Genomic DNA, 23,377 nt, shown 5'->3' on the forward strand with positions numbered 1-23,377 from the left:
TTCACCTAGACAACCACCAGTAAATACTGGTATTACAACATGGTTACCTACCTTCACCTAGACAACCACCAGTAAATATAGGTATTACACCATGGTTACCTACCTTCACCTAGACAACCACCATAAATATAGGTATTACAACATGGTTACCTACCTTCACCTAGACAACCACCAGTAAATATAGGTATTATACATGGTTACCTACCTTCACCTAGACAACCACCAGTAAATACTAGTATTACACCATGGTTACCTACCTTCACCTAGACAACCACCAGTAAATACTGGTATTACAACATGGTTACCTACCTTCACCTAGACAACCACCAGTAAATATAGGTATTACAACATGGTTACCTACCTTCACCTAGACAACCACCAGTAAATATAGGTATTACAACATGGTTACCTACCTTCACCTAGACAACCACCAGTAAATATAGGTATTACAACATGGTTACCTACCTTCACCTAGACAACCACCAGTAAATATAGGTATTACACCATGGTTACCTACCTTTACCTAGACAACCACCAGTAAATATAGGTATTACACCATGGTTACCTACCTTCACCTAGACAACCACCAGTAAATATAGGTATTACAACATGGTTACCTACCTTCACCTAGACAACCACCAGTAAATACAGGTATAACAACATGGTTACCTACCTTCACCTAGACAACCACCAGTAAATACTGGTATTACAACATGGTTACCTACCTTCACCTAGACAACCACCAGTAAATACAGGTATAACAACACAGTGGTATTTAGAATGAGATAATTCTGATATGATGGAAACCTGATGGTAACCAGTATAGCACTGGCTTGGTGACGGACTCGGTAACATGATAACATAATTCATAAACTGACTTAAAACTGTAAATTACTTCGTCTAATCTAACTTCACAGTACTGGAGATGTAACCTACCCTAATGGCCTTGTATATCTATATTTGGTCGAGTTTCTGTATAATATCTCTCATCACTCAGTCAATATAACCAGAACTGGTAATTGCATACTCAAGGAGTTGAGATGTAAATTACAGATGTCAGCACAACCTTATAATAACTTGACTGATGTTGAAACTTCAGAAAGAAAAAAAAGAACATCCATTGGTCTAGATCTCAAATGGCCAGCAATTAAAACATTCCTACCAGACCCTGTCATTAAACATCACATTTATACTGTACCATGTCATTTAGAAGACCCTTTTCACTTTCTCTATTGGTGAGTTATGTTTCAAAAAATCTGAATAAAAGTCCATTCTTACAGATGTATATGTCATCAACTGTCTACAGAATGATTTTAGAACAAAAAGGGCGAGTTAATGTTGGGGAATGATCAATCTGGGAGTGGAGTGTGGTTCAGTTGTGATGGAGCTCCTTCAGTACGTAGAGCCATCACAAGTTACCTGTATCGATGGATTCTATTACCTTGAAATGTTGAAGGTATGGTGCATTTTATTGTCGTAGATTTATCAAAGCTGAGAATTTTATGCCATATTTAGCAAAACATGTACCATATTTTACAGCACATGGTATTGTATTTGACTATTATTTCTACTTTTGATGTTCAGCTTCTAGCTTACCTGGCCAGTAAAAGTGACAAGCAAGGCTTGTAGAAGGCTATGTCTTGCCAGAGTTTGGAGGGTCCTAGATTTATACCATAGGCTGACTACTGCAGTGTTTCCCCTCTGACTTATTTTATGCTCCTCTCCATTATTTCCAGCCCTTCCAAGACACTGTTGATATCACTGATGCTAGTGTAACATCCCTCTTGTCCTATACATCCAGTTTTACTTATACAGGTGTTTTAGGCCTCTTATTTCACCATTGTACTTGGGCTATTCTCATTTATAAAGTAAATAGATCTAGACCAGACTGGTAGATAACTGCCATAAATTTGTCTTTGCCAATTAAATCAACTTACCTGAAGGTTAAAGTTACCTGGAATGGAACGGTTACCTGTAGTCCAGGTAGCTTGTTATCAGCAGACAGTGTGACCTCTGCCTAGTCTACACGTCCTGTTAATGTTAGAGAAAAGAAAAGTATGGGGTCAACATAGAATACACCTGTACCTGCTTGTTGTGCTAAATTTACACATTTGTCTAAAAAGAAGACGGGGCTTTAAGTTTGTTTCACTGTGCACACCAGACGAGAGATACTTTCATGATTTACCTGTGTTCTATCTGTGTCCAGCTGTCAAATTACAATAACTTCCAGCTTGCAATGTTTGTTCAGTGTATGTTGTACAAGTAAAGGAGGACAGGATATTAAAGCTCAACAGTATTTTTTGTGTGTGTATACGTGTTAATTTGAAGAAGCATGTCAGCTATGAATGGAATTGACCTATCTACAAGTGACCCTGTGTCGGTCTATGTAAGTACAATATAATGTCTTTATCAAAAACTTTATAAACCTATATAAGATATGAAGATGATATATTGAGTTACAGCATTAACAGAAACTTCCTGTATAACAAAATTGCAAGAATAACGCTTAAAAGGATCACATAAGATATAATGATTGACAGTATTACAGGTGATACATTGACTCACAGTATTACAGAAGATACATTGACTCACAGTATTACAGAAGATACATTGACTCACAGTATTACAGGAGGTACATTGACTCACAGTATTACAGGAGGTACATTGACTCACAGTATTACAGGAGGTACATTAACTCACAGTATTATAGGAGGTACATTGACTCGCAGTATTACAGGAGATACATTGACTCAGTATTACAGGAGGTACATTGACTCACAGTATTACAGGAGGTACATTGACTCACAGTATTACAGAAGGTACATTGACTCACAGTATTACAGGAGGTCCAATGACTCACAGTATTACAGAAGGTACAATTGACTCACAGTATTACAGGAGGTAAATGACTCACAGTATTACAGGAGATAACATTGACTCACAGTATTACAGGAGATATATTGACTCACAGTATTACAGGAGGTACATTGACTCACAGTATTACAAGGAGATACATTGACTCACAGTATTACAGGAGGTACATTGACTCACAGTATTACAGGAGGTACATTGACTCACAGTATTACAGGAGGTACATTGACTCACAGTATTACAGGAGATGCATTGACTCACAGTATTACAGGAGTTACATTGACTCACAGCATTACAGGAGATGGCATTGACTTGCATTTACAGTATTTCAATTACAGGAGTTACATTGACTCACAGCATTACAGGAGATACATTGACAAGCATTACCATGGTATTTCAGGATTGAGTATATTGACTCTCAGTATTACAGGAGATATACATTGACTCACAGTATTACAGGAGGTACATTGACTCACAGTATTACAGGAGGTACATTGACTCACAGTATTACAGGAGATACATTGACTCACAGTATTACAGGAGTTACATTGACTCACAGTATTACAGGAGATACATTGACTTGCAGTCACATGGTATTTACAGGATTGGAGGGATACATTGACTCACAGTATTACAGGAGATACATTGACTCACAGTATTACAGGAGGTACATTGACTCACAGTATTACAGGAGGTACATTGACTCACAGTATTACAGGAGATACATTGACTCACAGTATTACAGGAGGTACATTGACTCACAATATTACAGGAGATACATTGACTCACAGTATCACAGGAGATACATTGACTCACAGTATTACAGGAGGTACATTGACTCACAGTATTACAGGAGATACATTGACACCCAGTAGTACAGGAGAAACATTGACTCACAGTATTACAGGAGATACATTGACTCACAGTATTACAGGAGGTACATTGACTCACAGTTTTACAGGTGATACATTGACTCACAGTATTAGTATACCATTGTCTCAGTTTTACTGTGTTCAGTTGCTCTCCCTGACAATAACGGTACTTTTCAATGTATATAAGAACATTTCTCAGTAATTGTTTGTTAATCTTGTGTTTAATTGTCTGGCTTGTTTTGTGTGACATGAAAATGAAAATGTGAAAAATGTAGATTTTATGTTGACTTGTGTCACATAAATGTCTACACTGAATTCCTCTTGTCTGTTTATTGCAATGTGAAGAACGGGTAACTCTGCATTGTTTAAATGTGAGAACTTGCACTTGTGCATCTCGTTTTAAAACCAGTTTCCCATACAGATATATCCAATAGTCCTGGCAAGTACTTCCCATCCAAATTTCATACTGAGGCAATTAAGGCATGTCTTAGGGGCATTTGTTGTTCATGGCCACAAATGAGAACTTTATAAATTGTATAATGAATGTTATATAATTACAGGATTTTATTTATGAATTGATACAAGCTGTATTACAGGAGGAGTAAGAATAGCTGTGATAGCTGGTGCAGCAGGTGGTGCTGCTTAACTTACACGTACCTAATCCCTGTTTATATGTCTGTTGATTTTATAATTGTCATAACTACTCACATGTTGTGACAGATGTTAATCGTATTAATGTCAATCATTACAGTGGTCCCTGGGAAAAACAGATGTTATCATAATTGCCAACCATGACCATTGACCAATACACTATCATGTGATCTGCACTTTTAAACTGTATCGTTTAATTCACTTGCTTTTGATTGGCTATGCACATACCGGTAGTAATAATGTCACAATAGTATCTCCGGGCATTATGAAAAGTGATGTGGTGTTCAATGTGAATCGTGAATATTCAACGTGTTAAGACGTCACTGTTGTATGACGTCATTATAAGATCTATGTTCTACTGGACCAAGAGGTCAAAATGAATGACATGCATGCTGTGATGAACAATTCAGATATTATGGCCAGCACAATTGTTATCACGTCACTATTGTAGGATGTCATTGTAAAAGTTCATATAAGATCCACTGGACCAAATGTTGGACATGCATGCCATCAGGAACAATTAAGCATTGGCTTATTAAGATATTAGATGACACAGCTGTTATGAATTATGAGATATTGCATCAGAATGTGGTGACATTGCACAAACTTTCCCAAAACTAATCTTTAAAATAGTCCCGAAATACCCAGAAAAAACTCTGTCTCCTTATATGTATGAGAGGTGAGACTGCTAGTTGCTCTACCTAATTCAGCAGAAGGTGTAGATTTCTGTACCAAAGGAATTCTTACCATTCATAATCATCTGTACAGGTGTATTATATACTGTATGGTGTATCATATATAGGGTTGTTTGGAGGAAACTTGAGACTTTTGTATTCAGCTCCAGTTATACCTTCAATAAACATTTTTGGGGCCTGATATATTGTTTCCAAAGTTACTCTGAATGTGATATAGGTTGATGGTATCAATATAGTCTTCTCATTATCTTTATATACAAGACACTAATTTTTAGCATATCCCCTTATATATTACATTTTTCATGAAAAAAAAGGGATTGTCACACAACAAAACCCCATACCATCCCAATTAAAAATTCCCATGATAAATATTTTTCAGGTTATGATCAACGTAAATCCCACCCATCCCATTATCTTTTTTCCATGACAATTCCATGATTCTCTTTATAGTCAATTTATCAGAATCATAATCCCACCCATCATCGAAGACATGTTGTCACATAAGTTGTCATACAACTGTTAAATCCCACCGTATAACTGGATTCTCTTATAAAAATTGTCCAGTGAAAAGGTCCCACCATCCCATATTTTCCATGACATTACTTTAGATCACACAACAATCCCGACCCATTCAATCCCATCACAAAATCCATCCATCCCATATAGACAGTCCATGCATTCTCTTTATAATTGTCACACAACAAAATCCCACCCATCCCATATAATTCACAGTGATTGACTTTATAGTGATTGCCTCACACAACAAAATCCCACCCATCCCATATAACTCCATGATTCTCTTATATAGTGATTGTCACACAACAAAAATCCCACCCCATCCCATATAACTCCAAGATTCTCTTTATAGTGATTGTCACACAACAAAATCCCCCACCCATCCCATATAACTCCATGATTCTCTTTATAGTGATTGTCACACAACAAAATACCCACCCATCCCATATAACTCCATGATTCTCTTTATAGTGATTGTCCACACAACAAAATCCCACCCATCCCATATAACTCCATGATTCTCTTTATAGTGATTGTCACACAACAAAATCCCACCCATCCATATAACTCCATGATTCTCTTTATAGTGATTGTCACACACAACAAAATCCCACCCATCCCATATAACTCCATGATTCTCTTTATAGTGATTGTCACACAACAAAATCCCACCCATCCCATATAACTCCATGATTCTCTTTTATAGTGATTGTCACACAACAAAATCCCACCCATCCCATATAACTCCATGATTCTCTTTATAGTGATTGTCACACAACAAAATCCCACCCATCCATAATAACTCCATGATTCTCTTTATAGTGATTGTCACACATCAAAATCCCACCCATCCATATAACTCCATGATTCTCTTTATAGTGATTGTCACACAAGAAAACCCCACCCATCCCATATAATTCCATGATTCTCTTTATAGTGATTGTCACACAACAAAATCCCACCCATCCCATATAACTCCATGATTCTCTTTATAGTGATTGTCACACAACAAAATCCCCACCCATCCCATATAACATCCATGATTCTCTTTATATAATGATTGTCACACAACAAAATCCCACCCATTCCATATAACTCCATGATTCTCTTTATAGTGATTGTCACACAGAACAAAATCCCACCCATCCCATATAACTCCATGATTCTCTTTATAGTGATTGTCACACAACAAAATCCCACCCATCCCATATAACTCCATGATTCTCTTTATAGTGATTGTCACACAACAAAATCCCACCCATCCCATATAACTCCATGATTCTCTTTATAGTGATTGTCACACAACAAAATCCCACCCATCCCATATAACTCCATGATTACTCTTTATAGTGATTGTCACACAACAAAATCCCACCCATCCCATATAACTCCATGATTTCTCTTTATAGTGATTGTCACACAACAAAATCCCACCCATCCCATATAACTCCATGATTCTCTTTATAGTGATTGTCACACAACAAAATCCCACCCATCCCATATAACTCCATGATTACCTTTATAGTGATTGTCACACAACAAAATCCCACCCATCCCATATAACTCCATGATTCTCTTTATAGTGATTGTCACACAACAAAATCCCACCCATCCCATATAACTCCATGATTACCTTTATAGTGATTGTCACACAACAAAATCCCACCCATCCCATATAACTCCATGATTCTCTTTATAGTGATTGTCACACACAACAAAATCCCACCCATCCCATATAACTCCATGATTCTCTTTATAGTGATTGTCACACAACAAAATCCCACCCATCCCATATAACTCCATGATTATCTCTTTATAGTGATTGTCACACAACAAAATCCCACCCATCCCATATAACTCCATGATTCTCTTTATAGTGATTGTCACACAACAAAATCCCACCCATCCCATATAACTCCATGATTCTCTTTATAGTGATTGTCACACAACAAAATCCCACCCATCCCATATAACTCCATGATTCTCTTTATAGTGATTGTCACACAACAAAATCCCACCCATCCCATATAACTCCATGATTCTCTTTATAGTGATTGTCACACAACAAAATCCCACCCATCCCATATAACTCCATGATTCACTTTATAGTGATTGTCACACAACAAAATCCCACCCATTCCCATATAATTCCATGATTCTCTTTATAGTGATTGTCACACAACAAAATCCCACCCATCCCATATAACTCCATGATTCTCTTTATAGTGATTGTCACACAACAAAATCCCACCCATTCCATATAACTCCATGATTACTCTTTATAGTGATTGTCACACAAACAAAATCCCACCCATCCCATATAACTCCATGATTCTCTTTATAGTGATTGTCACACAACGAAATCTCACACAACAAAATCCCACCCATCCCATATAACTCCATGATTCTCTTTATAGTGATTGTCACACAACAAAATCCCACCCATCCCATATAACTCCATGATTCTCTTTATAGTGATTGTCACACAACAAAATCCCACCCATCCCATATAACTCCATGATTCCTTTATAGTGATTGTCACACAACAAAATCCCACCCATCCCATATAACTCCATGATTCTCTTTATAGTGATTGTCACACAACAAAATCCCACCCATCCCATATAACTCCATGATTCTCTTTATAATGATTGTCACACAACAAAATCCCACCCATTCCATATAACTCCATGATTACCTTTATAGTGATTGTCACACAACAAAATCCCACCCATTCCATATAACTCCATGATTCTCTTTATAGTGATTGTCACACAACAAAATCCCACCCATCCCATATAACTCCATGATTCTCTTTATAGTGATTGTCACACAACAAAATCCCACCCATCCCATATAACTCCATGATTCTCTTTATAGTGATTGTCACACAACAAAATCCCACCCATCCCATATAACTCCATGATTCTCTTTATAGTGATTGTCACACAACAAAATCCCACCCATCCCATATAACTCCATGATTCTCTTTATAGTGATTGTCACACAACAAAATCCCACCCATCCCATATAACTCCATGATTCTCTTTATAGTGATTGTCACACAACAAAATCCCACCCATCCCATATAACTCCATGATTCTCTTTATAATGATTGTCACACAACAAAATCCCACCCATCCCATATAACTCCATGATTCTCTTTATAATGATTGTCACACAACAAAACCCCACCCATCCCATATAACTCCATGATTCTCTTTATAATGATTGTCCACACAAACAAAATCCCACCCATCCCATATAACTCCATGATTCTCTTTATAGTGATTGTCACACAACAAAATCCCACCCATTCCATATAACTCCATGATTACTCTTTATAGTGATTGTCACACAACAAAATCCCACCCATCCATATAACTCCATGATTCTCTTTATAGTGATTGTCACACACAACAAAATCCCACCCATCCCATATAACTCCATGATTCTCTTTATAGTGATTGTCACACAACAAAATCCCACCCATCCCATATAACTCCATGATTCTCTTTATAGTGATTGTCACACAACAAAATCCCACCCATCCCATATAACTCCATGATTACCTTTATAGTGATTGTCACACAACAAAATCCCACCCATTCCATATAACTCCATGATTCTCTTTATAGTGATTGTCACACAACAAAATCCCACCCATCCCATATAACTCCATGATTCTCTTTATAGTGATTGTCACACAACAAAAATCCCACCTATTCCCATATAACTCCATGATTCTTTTTATAGTGATTGTCACACAACAAAATCCCACCCATCCCATATAACTCCATGATTCTCTTTATAGTGATTGTCACACAACAAAATCCCACCCATTCCATATAACTCCATGATTCTCTTTATAGTGATTGTCACACAACAAAATCCCACCCATTCCATATAACTCCATGATTCTCTTTATAGTGATTGTCACACAACAAAATCCCACCCATTCCATATAACTCCATGATTCTCTTTATAGTGATTGTCACACAACAAAATCCCACCCATCCCATATAACTCCATGATTCTCTTTATAGTGATTGTCACACAACAAAATCCCACCCATCCCATATAACTCCATGATTCCTCTTTATAGTGATTGTCACACAACAAAATCCCACCCATCCCATATAACTCCATGATTCTCTTTATAGTGATTGTCACACAACAAAATCCCACCCATCCCATATAACTCCATGATTCTCTTTATAATGATTGTCACACAACAAAATCCCACCCATCCCATATAACTCCATGATTCTCTTTATAGTGATTGTCACACAACAAAATCCCACCCATTCCATATAACTCCATGATTCTCTTTATAATGATTGTCACACAACAAAATCCCACCCATCCCATATAACTCCATGATTTCTCTTTATAGTGATTGTCACACAACAAAAACCCATCCCATATAACTCCATTCTCTTTATAATATTGTCACACAACTCCATGATAACTCCAGATTCTCTTTATATATGATTGTCACACAACAAAATCCCACCCATCCCATATAACTCCATGATTCTCTTTATATGATTGTCACACAACAAAATCCCACCCATCCCATATAACTCCATGATTCTCTTTATAGTGATTGTCACACAACAAAATCCCACCCATCCCATATAACTCCATGATTCTCTTTATAGTGATTGTCACACAACAAAATCCCACCCATCCCATATAACTCCATGATTCTCTTTATAGTGATTGTCACAGAACAAAATCCCACCCATCCCATATAACTCCATGATTCTCTTTATAGTGATTGTCACACAACAAAATCCCACCCATCCCATATAACTCCATGATTCTCTTTATATATGATTGTCACACAACAAAATCCCACCCATCCCATATAACTCCATGATTTCTCTTTATAGTGATTGTCACACAACAAAATCCCACCCATTCCATATAACTCCATGATTCTCTTTATAATGATTGCCACAGAACAAAATCCCACCCATCCCATATAACTCCATGATTCTCTTTATAGTGATTGTCACACAACAAAATCCCACCCATCCCATATAACTCCATGATTCTCTTTATAGTGATTGTCACACAACAAAATCCCACCCATCCCATATAACTCCATGATTACCTTTATAGTGATTGCCACAGAACAAAATCCCACCCATCCCATATAACTCCATGATTCTCTTTATAATGATTGTCACACAACAAAATCCCACCCATTCCATATAACTCCATGATTCTCTTTATAATGATTGTCACACAACAAAATCCCACCCATTCCATATAACTCCATGATTACCTTTATAGTGATTGTCACACAACAAAATCCCACCCATCCCATATAACTCCATGATTCTCTTTATAGTGATTGTCACACAACAAAATCCCACCCATCCCATATAACTCCATGATTCTCTTTATAGTGATTGTCACACAGAACAAAATCCCACCCATTCCATATAACTCCATGATTCTCTTTATAATGATTGTCACACAACAAAATCCCACCCATCCCATTTAACTCCATGATTCTCTTTATAGTGATTGTCACACAACAAAATCCCACCCATCCCATATAACTCCATGATTCTCTTTATAGTGATTGTCACACAACAAAATCCCACCCATTCCATATAACTCCATGATTCTCTTTATAGTGATTGTCACACAACAAAATCCCACCCATTCCATATAACTCCATGATTCTCTTTATAGTGATTGTCACACAACAAAATCCCACCCATCCCATATAACTCCATGATTACTCTTTATAATGATTGTCACACAACAAAATCCCACCCATCCCATATAACTCCATGATTACCTTTATAATGATTGTCACACAACAAAATCCCACCCATCCCATATAACTCCATGATTCTCTTTATAGTGATTGTCACACAACGAAATCTCACACAACAAAATCCCACCCATCCCATATAACTCCATGATTCTCTTTATAGTGATTGTCACACAACAAAATCCCACCCATCCCATATAACTCCATGATTCTCTTTATAGTGATTGTCACACAACAAAATCCCACCCATCCCATATAACTCCATGATTCTCTTTATAGTGATTGTCACACAACAAAATCCCACCCATTCCATATAACTCCATGATTCTCTTTATAGTGATTGTCACACAACAAAATCCCACCCATCCCATATAACTCCATGATTCTCTTTATAGTGATTGTCACACAACGAAATCTCAACAACAAAATCCCACCCATCCCATATAACTCCATGATTCTCTTTATAGTGATTGTCACACAACAAAATCCCACCCATCCCATATAACTCCATGATTCTCTTTATAGTGATTGTCACACAACAAAATCCCACCCATCCCATATAACTCCATGATTCTCTTTATAGTGATTGTCACACAACAAAATCCCACCCATCCCATATAACTCCATGATTCTCTTTATAAGTGATTGTCACACAACAAAATCCCACCCATCCCATATAACTCCATGATTACCTTTATAGTGATTGTCACAGAACAAAATCCATATAACTCCATGATTCTCTTTATAGTGATTGTCACACAACAAAATCCCACCCATCCCATATAACTCCATGATTCTCTTTATATTGATTGTCACACAACAAAATCCCACCCATCCCATATAACTCCATGATTCTCTTTATATTGATTGTCACACAACAAAATCCCACCCATCCCATATAACTCCATGATTCTCTTTATAGTGATTGTCACACAACAAAATCCCACCCATCCCATATAACTCCATGATTCTCTTTATAGTGATTGTCACACAACAAAATCCCACCCATCCCATATAACTCCATGATTCTCTTTATAGTGATTGTCACACAACAAAATCCCACCCATTCCATATAACTCCATGATTACCTTTATAGTGATTGTCACACAACAAAACCCCACCTATCCCATATAACTCCATGATTACCTTTATAGTGATTGTCACACAACAAAATCCCACCCATCCCATATAACTCCATGATTCCTTTATAGTGATTGTCACACAACAAAATCCCACCCATCCCATATAACTCCATGATTACCTTTATAGTGATTGTCACACAAAATCCACCACAAAATCCTTATATTATGTCACACCAAAATCCCACCCATATAACTCCATGATTACCTTTATAGTGATTGTCACACAACAAAATCCCACCCATCCATATAACTCCATGATTCTTTATAGTGATTGTCCACACAACAAACCACCATCCCATTAACTCCATGATTCTCTTTATAGTGATTGTCACACAACAAAATCCCACCCATTCCATATTAACTCCATGATTACTCTTTATAGTGATTGTCACACAACAAAATCCCACCCATCCATATAACTCCATGATTACCTTTATAGTGATTGTCACACAACAAAATCCCACCCATTCCATATAACTCCATGATTCTCTTTATAGTGATTGTCACACAACAAAACCCCACCCATTCCATACAACTCCATGATTACCTTTATAGTGATCAATATTGTAGTTTCTTGTTTGTTACTCTCTCATATCAGATCAGTATTCTATATGTACAGGTAATATGTTGTCCACAACTGAATACTGCATTATTACCTAACATTACATATCAAAAGATCATTTTGTCTGTTTGAAGTTTAAACTTTCTAATTTTACCACTTTTTAGCTAACCTGGCCCAAAGGGCCGGTGAGCTTATGTCATAGCACGGCGTCCGTCATCCTTCCGTCCGTCCGTCCGTCTGTCTGTCCGTCCGTTCAATCCAGGAGGGACGGGGCCCAATAGGGGCAATAGAGGTAAATTCTTTAAATTGCTACTAGTCGAAAAGTTCTGCATGGATTGTGACCAATTTGGCAGAAACATCCTTGGGAGAAGGGGAACAAAGATTGTATAAATTTTGGCTTTGACCCCCCGGGGGTGGGGCCCAATAGGGGAAATAGAGATAAATCCTTTAATTCGCTACTAGTCATAGAGTTCTGCATAGATTCTAATTGAATTTGGCCAGAAACACCCTTGGGAGAAGGGGAACAGAGTTTGTATAAATTTTGGCTCTGACCCCTGGGGGACAGGAGGGGCGGAGCCCAATATTGGAAATAGAGGTAAATATTAAAATTACTTTAGAAAAAAAACCATGAATCTGTATTCAGAACATAACTTGGCATTAGAAACCTGGTTAGTGAAAAAATCTTTTTATCGAGTATACGAGAAAAATATGCCCAAAAGATGCTGAATCATTCTGAACTCTTCCGAACATTGTCATGATAATCCCAAAGTAACTTTTGGTAGATCTTAATTATCAGAGTAATGGCCCCTTGATTTAATAAAAAAAAAGTCATTTTGTGCCACTTCCGTACAATAACTGTAATAAATATAAACCGATTTTCTTCAAACTTAGTAACAAAGTTAAATGTCTTAAGGGCTCGGCCAGGTTCGATCGCCACTTGCGACGGATCTTATTTAGCAGAGTTATGGCCCTTTGATTTAATAAAAAAAAATCATTTTCTGCCATTTCCCTGCAATAACTCTAATAAATCTTAACCGGTTTTCTTCAAACTTGGTAAGAAGGTCAAATGCCTTAAGGGTTTGGCCAAGTTCAATTGCCACTTTTGGCCTACATTATGTAGTGGAGTTATGGCCCTTTGATGTACTAAAAACGTCATTTTCTGCCATTCCCTGTGCAATAATTGTAACAACTGTAACCGATTTTCTTAAAAGTTAGTATCAAAGTTAAATGCCAGCTCAACCAAGTTTAATAGGCACTTTCAGTGGACATTATTTAACACAGATTATGCCCCCTTCATTTACTAAAAATTTCATTTTTTTTCTTCAATCAGTTTCCTTTACCCCATTATACATGTTTTTTCATAAAATAACTAATAAAACATCTTACTTCCAATAAGACTTCAGTTTATTTTTTCATGTTTCAGCCAACGTTAAACCTAACCTCAATAATGTTTACGTACAATATGTCCTGAAAGCGGGGGATGGAAATTCCACACGTATTAATGTCTAATAGCAACAATACATTCAACAATATAAATGTGTTTTACTGTATGTCTCCAATTGTCTCATACATGTATTATTTGTAAAGATTGGCAAGTAATTTTGTGGAATGTCAACATAGTCCGCCAATGTTGACAGGTCACGGTCTCGTTCTGCACCGTTATTGCGAAATAAACAGATCCGCCCCAACATAGTTTATCGATACAGAAACAGTGGCAATTGTAAATATTCATCATATAAATTGGGGACAGCGACAAGTTTCTCATTTGTTTTATCTCCATTAATCATAATGATTTAAATATTTTGTAAATTAATTGTAAGATGCAATTTGTTTTTGTACCAAAAAAATTTGAATTTGCATTAAAACTGTCTTACGAAGATGGATTGGGGCATGTTGTTGTAAAAATAATGATGAACAACAGCATTAATCAGTGGGCGAGCCAACCAATGGGAGGGGCCAGCACTCTAAACAGTACAACCAAACCATGCAGACAGGACAGACCATGTTTACCAAGGCATGCAGGCCACACACTAGTGATGAATATACTTATTATCGCACTTCTCATTGAAGTTTTCTATATATACCTTTTCAGAGCTTTTGTTAGAGGCAATAAATCATGTTTAAACAACTTTCATGATGAAGCCAATGGTTAAATTAAAAAAATGATTAAAAAAAAAAACACAAAAAAAACTTCTTATTTTCATTAAGTAAGCCTTATGATTTTTAAGTTTGTATGTATATCGTTCGGTTAAAGTTGTATTGTTGTATTGTATTACAGGCAATTTGAAGCCTATATTAGACATTTCCAAACAAATACAGTACATTTAATATTACATCTTGAATGAATATTATTATCTCCCCAACCTATCACCACAGAAAAATCTGAAAAAATCTGGAAGTTTCAGATAAATATTCTGATATACATTGCAATAAATATGTATTCTTTTCTTCATCACAATGGTCACAGTCTATCACCAGCTTTCTTCTTGTCACAGGAAAAGCATTTAAATTGTACATTGTACATATTTTTCTCCACCTCTTAGAATTGAACTTTCCATATTTACCCACTTTGATTATGCTTGCATTCATTAAGTTATAAGATAATTTAGTGTATATTTTTCTTTTTCTTGTGTACACATTGAAAATAGCTCAAAAGCTGTTCCAATCTATTTCAATCAGTATTGATATCGCCACAGTCGGTCACATGATGCAACTCGGGAAGTTCTGATCTGTGCAGGTATTGCCTATGTCGTTCACATGATACAAGTCAGGTTTCCAATATTACCTGAAAGTTTAAACATGACGCTGATCTGTGGCAGTTTTACAAACTGCATGATATTTTTTCTAACATTTTCGCCTATCTCAATAATTTGTTGGTGCTTTTATGGGTCTGAATCATGATTTATATAAATCCATAATTACACATTGTATGTTTTACAAGTTTTTTAAGGCCCACTACCTTTCTGGAGCAAAACATAAAGGTTTCTTAAAAAACATTAATAACATCAGAAAATATATGCCGATGGCCTAAGATGAGGTACACAACACCAAACTTATTCAAGATTTCCTCCGTAATATATGGTAACAGTGCAGAGTCATTTCGCTGTTTTGACATCTGACGCAGTGATAGTTAACTACCGCGTGGTATTTAGAATGACTGCGGGAAACTAACATGACCCGCCTTATGAAAATTAACATTCTATTTATTTTAATCAAATTGTTCAGAAGGTGATGATACGTGTAGTATTAACGATAAGTTAATAACTTTAGCAACTCAACAAAATTATCAATCTCGTTTTGCATTCCATTTAAAAAAATTAAAAGCCATTTCGGAAAGGTAATGGGCCTTGAAAGTGAAAATTAAAAGAAATGTAACTTTAATTGATGATGCGGCTTATATGTAATGATATCGTCACAGAACCTGTGAATATTAAATGTGTAGCATTTCAATAACTAGTAAACCATGTGTACACTGCATCTGACAAATGACGTCTTGAGTTCTCTTTAAATGAATGTAGGAGATTGGTGCTATCTCATTGCTGATTTTATTTAACATAACTAGAATTATATCAGTATGACATAAAAAGGCGCTGCAACAACAAATTTTGATTGCTTCATCTTAAACACAATCTATCCGTTACCTACGAACCACGTGTGTTGTATATCCCACTAAAGCATGGGCCTTAATTTCTGAAAGTGTATTGTACAACAAATCTACTGCTAGCGACCAAAACTACGTCATCGTTTGAAGCCATATACCGACCTGGAAACACGCTAATAATACAGAAAAATGTATCACGATAAACCATATTTCTATTGGTGAACTGCAAAAATATTCAGTTATGATGATATGTATAATATTGTAATTAATTTTTCTTTGTTTTCATACCAAATCTGGCTTTCTGATTGGCCAATATTTTTTTTGCATACCACTATGAAAAAAAAATCTGAAAATGGCGCGAAACCCCGACGTTATCGTGATGTCACAATAGAGACATTGACGTTGCGTATTGATTCGGAAAAAAGAATCCCTTGAAAAACCACTATAATGTTACATTTAAACATACTTCATTTTATCAAATAGAGTATAAAATTAATTATAAGTATTGATGTCACTATTTTTTAATTTTATCGGGGTATGAAAAAAAAATTGTTTGCAAACTTTTGTGAGAATCCGCTACGTGGAAGCTTCAACCAGAGATGGGTCTAACATGCACCTATCTTAATAAAGCCACTTGGCTCAGCCATTAGCGGCTTCAAAAATGCCACATATGAAACATTTTCCATATGTGTCGTCACAACATCATTACAAATATCATCACATAAACAACATCATTACAAATATCATCACATAAACAACATCATTACAAATATCATCACATAAACAACATCATTACAAATATCATCACATAAACAACATCATTACAAATATCATCACATAAACAACATCATTACAAATATCATCACATAAACAACATCATTACAAATATCATCACATAAACAACATCATTACAAATATCATCACATAAACAACATCATTACAAATATCATCACATAAACAACATCATTACAAATATCATCACATAAACAACATCATTACAAATATCATCACATAAACAACATCATTACAAATATCATCACATAAACAACATCATTACAAATATCATCACATAAACAACATCATTACAAATATCATCACATAAACAACATCATTACAAATATCATCACATAAACAACATCATTACAAATATCATCACATAAACAACATCATTACAAATATCATCACATAAACAACATCATTACAAATATCATCACATAAACAATTTTACAACTAGAAGAAAATGTTAAGATAAGATAATTTATGAAATGATTTCTGCTTTTCTTGGTCTCTACCTAAGACCTAGTCTTGTCCTATTTAAGACAAGCAAATTAGTCGAAGCATGATTCAAAATGAAAAAAAAATCAAGGAAGTTGGCAGGGCATTTTATGGTTATGTAACTAGAATTGTTGATTATAGAAACTGTGTAACATGGCTGTTTGTTTTTTAAATTCAATAAAACTTGGCATTAACTGTCAGTAGACTTGACATCAACTCTAGTGACACTTAATAATTTTGTGTTTCAGACGGCGTATGTGAGGGGCCACCGACGGACCCCAAGTGATGTCCAGTTCAAGGAGCTGACACGGCGTGACATCATGAAGGCCATGAGTAAGGAAGTCAGCAAACTGGTCAACACAGCGTTACCCGGACAACAGGAGGTACACTTTCCTTCATTGTTACACCCTCACATTGAGTGTTAAAACCAACTGTTAGGTATGGGTTCCTGAATTTTGATTCTAGGATGCTAATTAATTTTTGATAAAAGAGTGTATCAACCTAAAAAATCTGTTATATCACCAAAAGGTAGATTATTTCAAACCTTGTTTCTATCCCCTGTGATTGGATGGCTTTGGGATTTATAATCTATTTATCTACAGCATCGATCTGCTGTATAACTTTGTTCTCTTTACTCTCTGTATCATGTCTGCTTAGGTTATATTCTATTGGAAGATAATACACAGCAACCTATCATACCTTTATCGTTCAGATTCTGAAAATGTAACTAAATTACACCTTTACATAAATGTACACATAGTACCTAACGTCTCTAATGAACTGTAGAACCAATTAACCTGTCCTTATAGACAGCTACTTTGGGAATTATTATGCAGCTATATAAGTATAACATTTGACCTACCGATACAGTTTTGAAGTACTGATGCTAGAACTCTGTGGATGTGATCCTCAACCGACTCTATCCAGAGTTTTATCTAGGTGTCATCAAAAGTAAGATTTATATATTTCTAATGTTTCTAAAATATTCAATTTTCGAACTAATGGATATGTAATAGCATCATATTTTTTTGGATCCCATTATCAAAGGTTTGTAGTGTATATTAGATACCATTATCAAAGTTCTGTAGGTATGTAAGATACCGTTATCAAAGGTTTGTAGGTATGTTAGATAACTGTTATCAAAGGTTTGTAGGTATGTTAGATAACTGTTATCAAAGGTTTGTAGGTATGTTAGATAACTGTTATCAAAGGTTTGTAGGTATGTTAGATAACTTATCAAAGGTTTGTAGGTATGTTAGATAACTGTTATCAAAGGTTTGTAGGTATGTTAGATAACTGTTATCAAAGGTTTGTAGGTATGTTAGATAACTGTTATCAAAGGTTTGTAGGTATGTTAGATAACTGTTATCAAAGGTTTGTAGGTATGTTAGATACCGTTATCAAAGGTTTGTAGGTATGTTAGATAACTGTTATCAAAGGTTTGTAGGTATGTTAGATAACTGTTATCAAAGGTTTGTAGGTATGTTAGATTAAACGTTATCAAAGATTTGTAGGTATGTTAGATACCCATTATCAAAGGTTTGTAGGTATGTTAGATAACTGTTATCAAAGGTTTTGTAGGTATGTTAGATAACTGTTTTATCAAAGTTCTGTTGGTATGTTAGATACCGTTATCAAAGGTTTGTAGGTATGTTAGATAACTGTTACCAAAAGGTTTGTAGGTATGTTAGATAACTGTTATCAAAGTTCTGTTGTTAGTATGTTAGATACCGTTATCAATAGTGTTTGTAGGTATGTTAGATAACTGTTATCAAAGTTCTGTAGGTATGTTAGGTATATCGTTAATCAAAGGTTTGTAGGTATTGTTAGATAACTGTTATCAAAGGTTTGTAGGTATGTTAGATAACTGTTATCAAAGGTTTGTAGTATGTTAGATACCCATTATCAAAGGTTTGTAGGTATGTTAGATAACTGTTATCAAAGGTTTGTAGGTATGTTAGATAACTGTTTTATCAAGGTTGTAGTATTTTAGATAACGTATCAGTTTGTAGGTTATGTTAGATTACTGTTTATCAAAGTTTGTAGGGTATTAAGATAACTGTTATCAAAGGTTTGTAGGTATGTTAGATAACTCTATATCAAAGGTTTGTAGGTATGTTAGATAACTGTTATCAAAGGTTTGTAGGTAAATGTTAGATAATCGTTATCAAAGGTTTGTAGGTATGTTAGATAACTGTTATCAAAGGTTGGATTGTAGGTATGTTGGATATAACCCAAAATCAAAGGTTTGTAGATATGTTAGATAACTGTTATCAAAGTTTTTGTAGGTATGTTAAGATACTGTTATCAAAGGTTTGTAGGTATGTTAGGTACCGTTATATCATATGGTTTTAGGTATGTAGGATAAATTGTCAATCAAAGGTTTGTAAGGTATTTAGGATGTTAGATATCAAAACTGTTTGTTATCAAAGGTTTGTAGGTATGTTAGATAATGTATCAAGGTTTGTAGAGTATGTTAGTACTGTTATCAAAGGTTTGTAGGTATGTTAGATAACTGTATTATCAAAGGTTTGTAGTATGTTAGATACTGTTATAACTGTTATCAAAGAATACACTGTCATCCAAGGTTTGTAGGTGTGTTAGATAAATCTGTTAGCAAAGGTTTGTAAGGTATGTTTAGATAACTGTTATCAAAAAGGTTTTTGTAGGTATGTTAGATAACCTGTCATCAAAGGTTTGTAGGTATGTTAGATAACTGTCATCAAAGGTTTGTAGGTATGTTAGATAACCATTATCAATGGTTTGTAGGTATGTTAGATAAACCGTTATCAAAGGTTTGTAGGTATGTTAGATAACTGTTATCAAAAGGTTTGTAGGTATGTTATGATAACAGTTATCATAGGTTTTTTGTAGGTTATGTTAGATAACTGTCATCAAAGGTTTGTAGGTATGTTAGATAACTGTTATCAAAGGTTTGTAGGTATGTTAGATAACTTATCAAAGGTTTGTAGGTATGTTTGATACCGTTTTCAAAGGTTTGTAGGTATGTTAGGTACCGTTATCAAAGGTTTGTAGGTATGTTGGATATTGTTATCAAAGGTTTGTAGGTTTGTTAGATAAACTAATATCAAAGGTTTGTAGGTATGTTAGATAACTGTTATCAAAGGTTTGTATATGTTAGATAACTGTTATCAAAGGTTTGTAGTGTAGTGTTAGATAACTGTTATCAAAGGTTTGTAGGTATATGTTAGATAAACTCTGTTATCAAAGGTTTGTAGGTATGTTAGATAACTGTTATCAAAGGTTTGTAGGTATGTTAGATAACTGTTATCAAAGGTTTGTAGGTATGTTAGATAAACTTGTATCAAAGGTTTGTGTAGGTACTGTTATCAATAGATAACTGTTATCAAAGGTTTGTTTAGGTGTAGATATTGTCATCAAAGGTTTGTAGGTATGTTAGATAACCATTATCAATGGTTTGTAGGTATGTTAGATAACTGTTATCAAAGGTTTGTAGGTATGTTAGATAACTGTTATCAAAGGTTTGTAGGTATGTTAGATATACTGTCATCAAAGGTTTGTAGGTATGTTAGATACTGTTATCAAAGGTTTGTAAGGTATGTTAGGATATTGTTATCAAAGGTTTGTTGGTATGTTAGTATTATGTTAGACATTATCAAAGGTTTGTATGTATGTTATAAACATCAAAGGTTTGTATGTATGTTAGATAACTGTTTTCAAGGGTTTGTTAGGTATGATAGATACTGTTATCAAAGGTTTGTAATGTATGGGTGTAGTTAACTGTTATCAAGGTTTGTATGTATGTTAGATAACTGTTATCAAAGGTTTGTAGGTATGTTATAACTGTTATCATGGAAGGTTTGTAGGTATGTTAGATAACTGTTATCAAAGGTTTGTAGGTATGTTAGATAACTGTTATCAAAGGTTTGTAGGTATGTTAGATAACTGTTATCAAAGGTTTGTAGGTATGTTAGATAACTGTTATCAAAGGTTTGTAGGTATGTTAGATAACTGTTATCAAAGGTTTGTAGGTATGTTAGATAACTGTTATCAAAGGTTTGTAGGTATGTTAGATACCGTTATCAAAGGTTTGTAGGTATGTTAGATAACTGTTATCAAAGTTTGTAGGTATGTTAGATAAACTGTTATCAAAGGATTGTAGGTATGTTAGATAACTGTTATCGAAAAAAGGTTTGTAGGTATGTTAGATAGATCAAAGGTTTGTAGTATGTTAGATGTTATCAAAGGTTTGTAGGTATGTTAGATAAGATAAAAGTTTGTAGGTAATGTTAGATAGCGTTATCAAAGGTTTGTAGGTATGTTAGATAACTGTTATCAAAGGTTTGGTTTAGATTAGGTAGGTAGGTATGTTAGTTAATCTGTTATACAAAGGTTTGTAGGTATGTTAGATAACTGTATATCAAAGGTTTGTAGGTATGTTAGATAACTGTTATCAAAGGTTTGTAGGTATGTTAGATAACCGTTATCAAAGGTTTGTAGGTATGTTAGATAACTGTTATCAAAGGTTTGTAGGTATGTTAGATAACTGTTATCAAAGGTTTGTAGGTATGTTAGATAATCAAAGGTTTGTACGGTATGTTAGATACCCCAGTATCCAAAGGTTTGTAGGTATGTTAGATAATATCAAAGGTTTGTAGGTATGTTAGTTATCAAAGGTTTGTAGGTATGTTTAGATAACTGTTATACCGTTATCAAAGGTTTGTAGGTATGTTAGATAACTGATAAACTGTTATCAAAGGTTTGTAGTATGTTAGATCTGTTATCAAAGGTTTGTAGGTATGTAGATAACTTTATCAAAGGTTTGTATGTATGTTAGATAACTGTTATCAAAGGTTGTCAGGTAGGTTTGTAGGTATGTTAGATACCGGTATCAAAGGTTTGTAAGTATGTTAGATAATGTCATCAAAGGTTTGTAGGTATGTTAGATAACCATTATCAAAGGTTTGTAGGTATGTTAGATAACTGTTATCAAAGGTTTGTAGGTATGTTAGATAACTGTTATCAAAGGTTTGTAGGTATGTTAGATAACTGTTATCAAACTAGGTATGTTAGATCGTTATCAAAGGTTTGTAGTATGTTTGTAGGTATGTTTAGATAACTGTTATCAAAGGTTTGTAGGTATGTTAGATAAACTAGTTATCAAAGGTATGTTTTGTTATAGGTATGTTAGATAACTGTTATCAAAGGTTTGTAGGTATGTTAGATAACTGTTATCAAAGGTTTGTAGGTATGTTAGATAACTGTTATCAAAGGTTTGTAGGTATGTTAGATAAAACTGTTATCAAAGGTTTGTAGGTATGTTAGATAACTGTTTATCAAAGGTTTGTAAGGTTATCTAAAGGTTTGTAGGTATGTTAGATAACTGTTATCAAAGGTTTGTAGGTATGTTAGA

The 23,377-nt window shown here is 34.9% G+C and overlaps 1 protein-coding gene across 4 annotated transcripts in view; it reads left to right on the forward strand.

Moving 5' to 3' along the window:
- Nucleotides 1-23,377, forward strand: part of LOC138319330 (UTP--glucose-1-phosphate uridylyltransferase-like) — a 68,713-nt gene that overhangs the window by 6,022 nt on the left and 39,314 nt on the right. For 2 of the 4 annotated variants that reach the window (XM_069262408.1, XM_069262409.1), the window contains exon 2: nt 18,231-18,365. In XM_069262408.1, the coding sequence (XP_069118509.1) occupies nt 18,231-18,365 (135 nt within the window). Of the gene's footprint in view, nt 1-1,330; nt 1,457-1,996; nt 2,387-18,230; nt 18,366-23,377 lie in introns of those variants that run through there. The other 2 variants (XM_069262405.1, XM_069262407.1) reach the window with 2 other exon arrangements.

This window comes from Argopecten irradians, chromosome 3 (assembly GCF_041381155.1).
Source record: "Argopecten irradians isolate NY chromosome 3, Ai_NY, whole genome shotgun sequence".
Taxonomy (NCBI): Eukaryota; Metazoa; Mollusca; class Bivalvia; order Pectinida; family Pectinidae; genus Argopecten; species Argopecten irradians.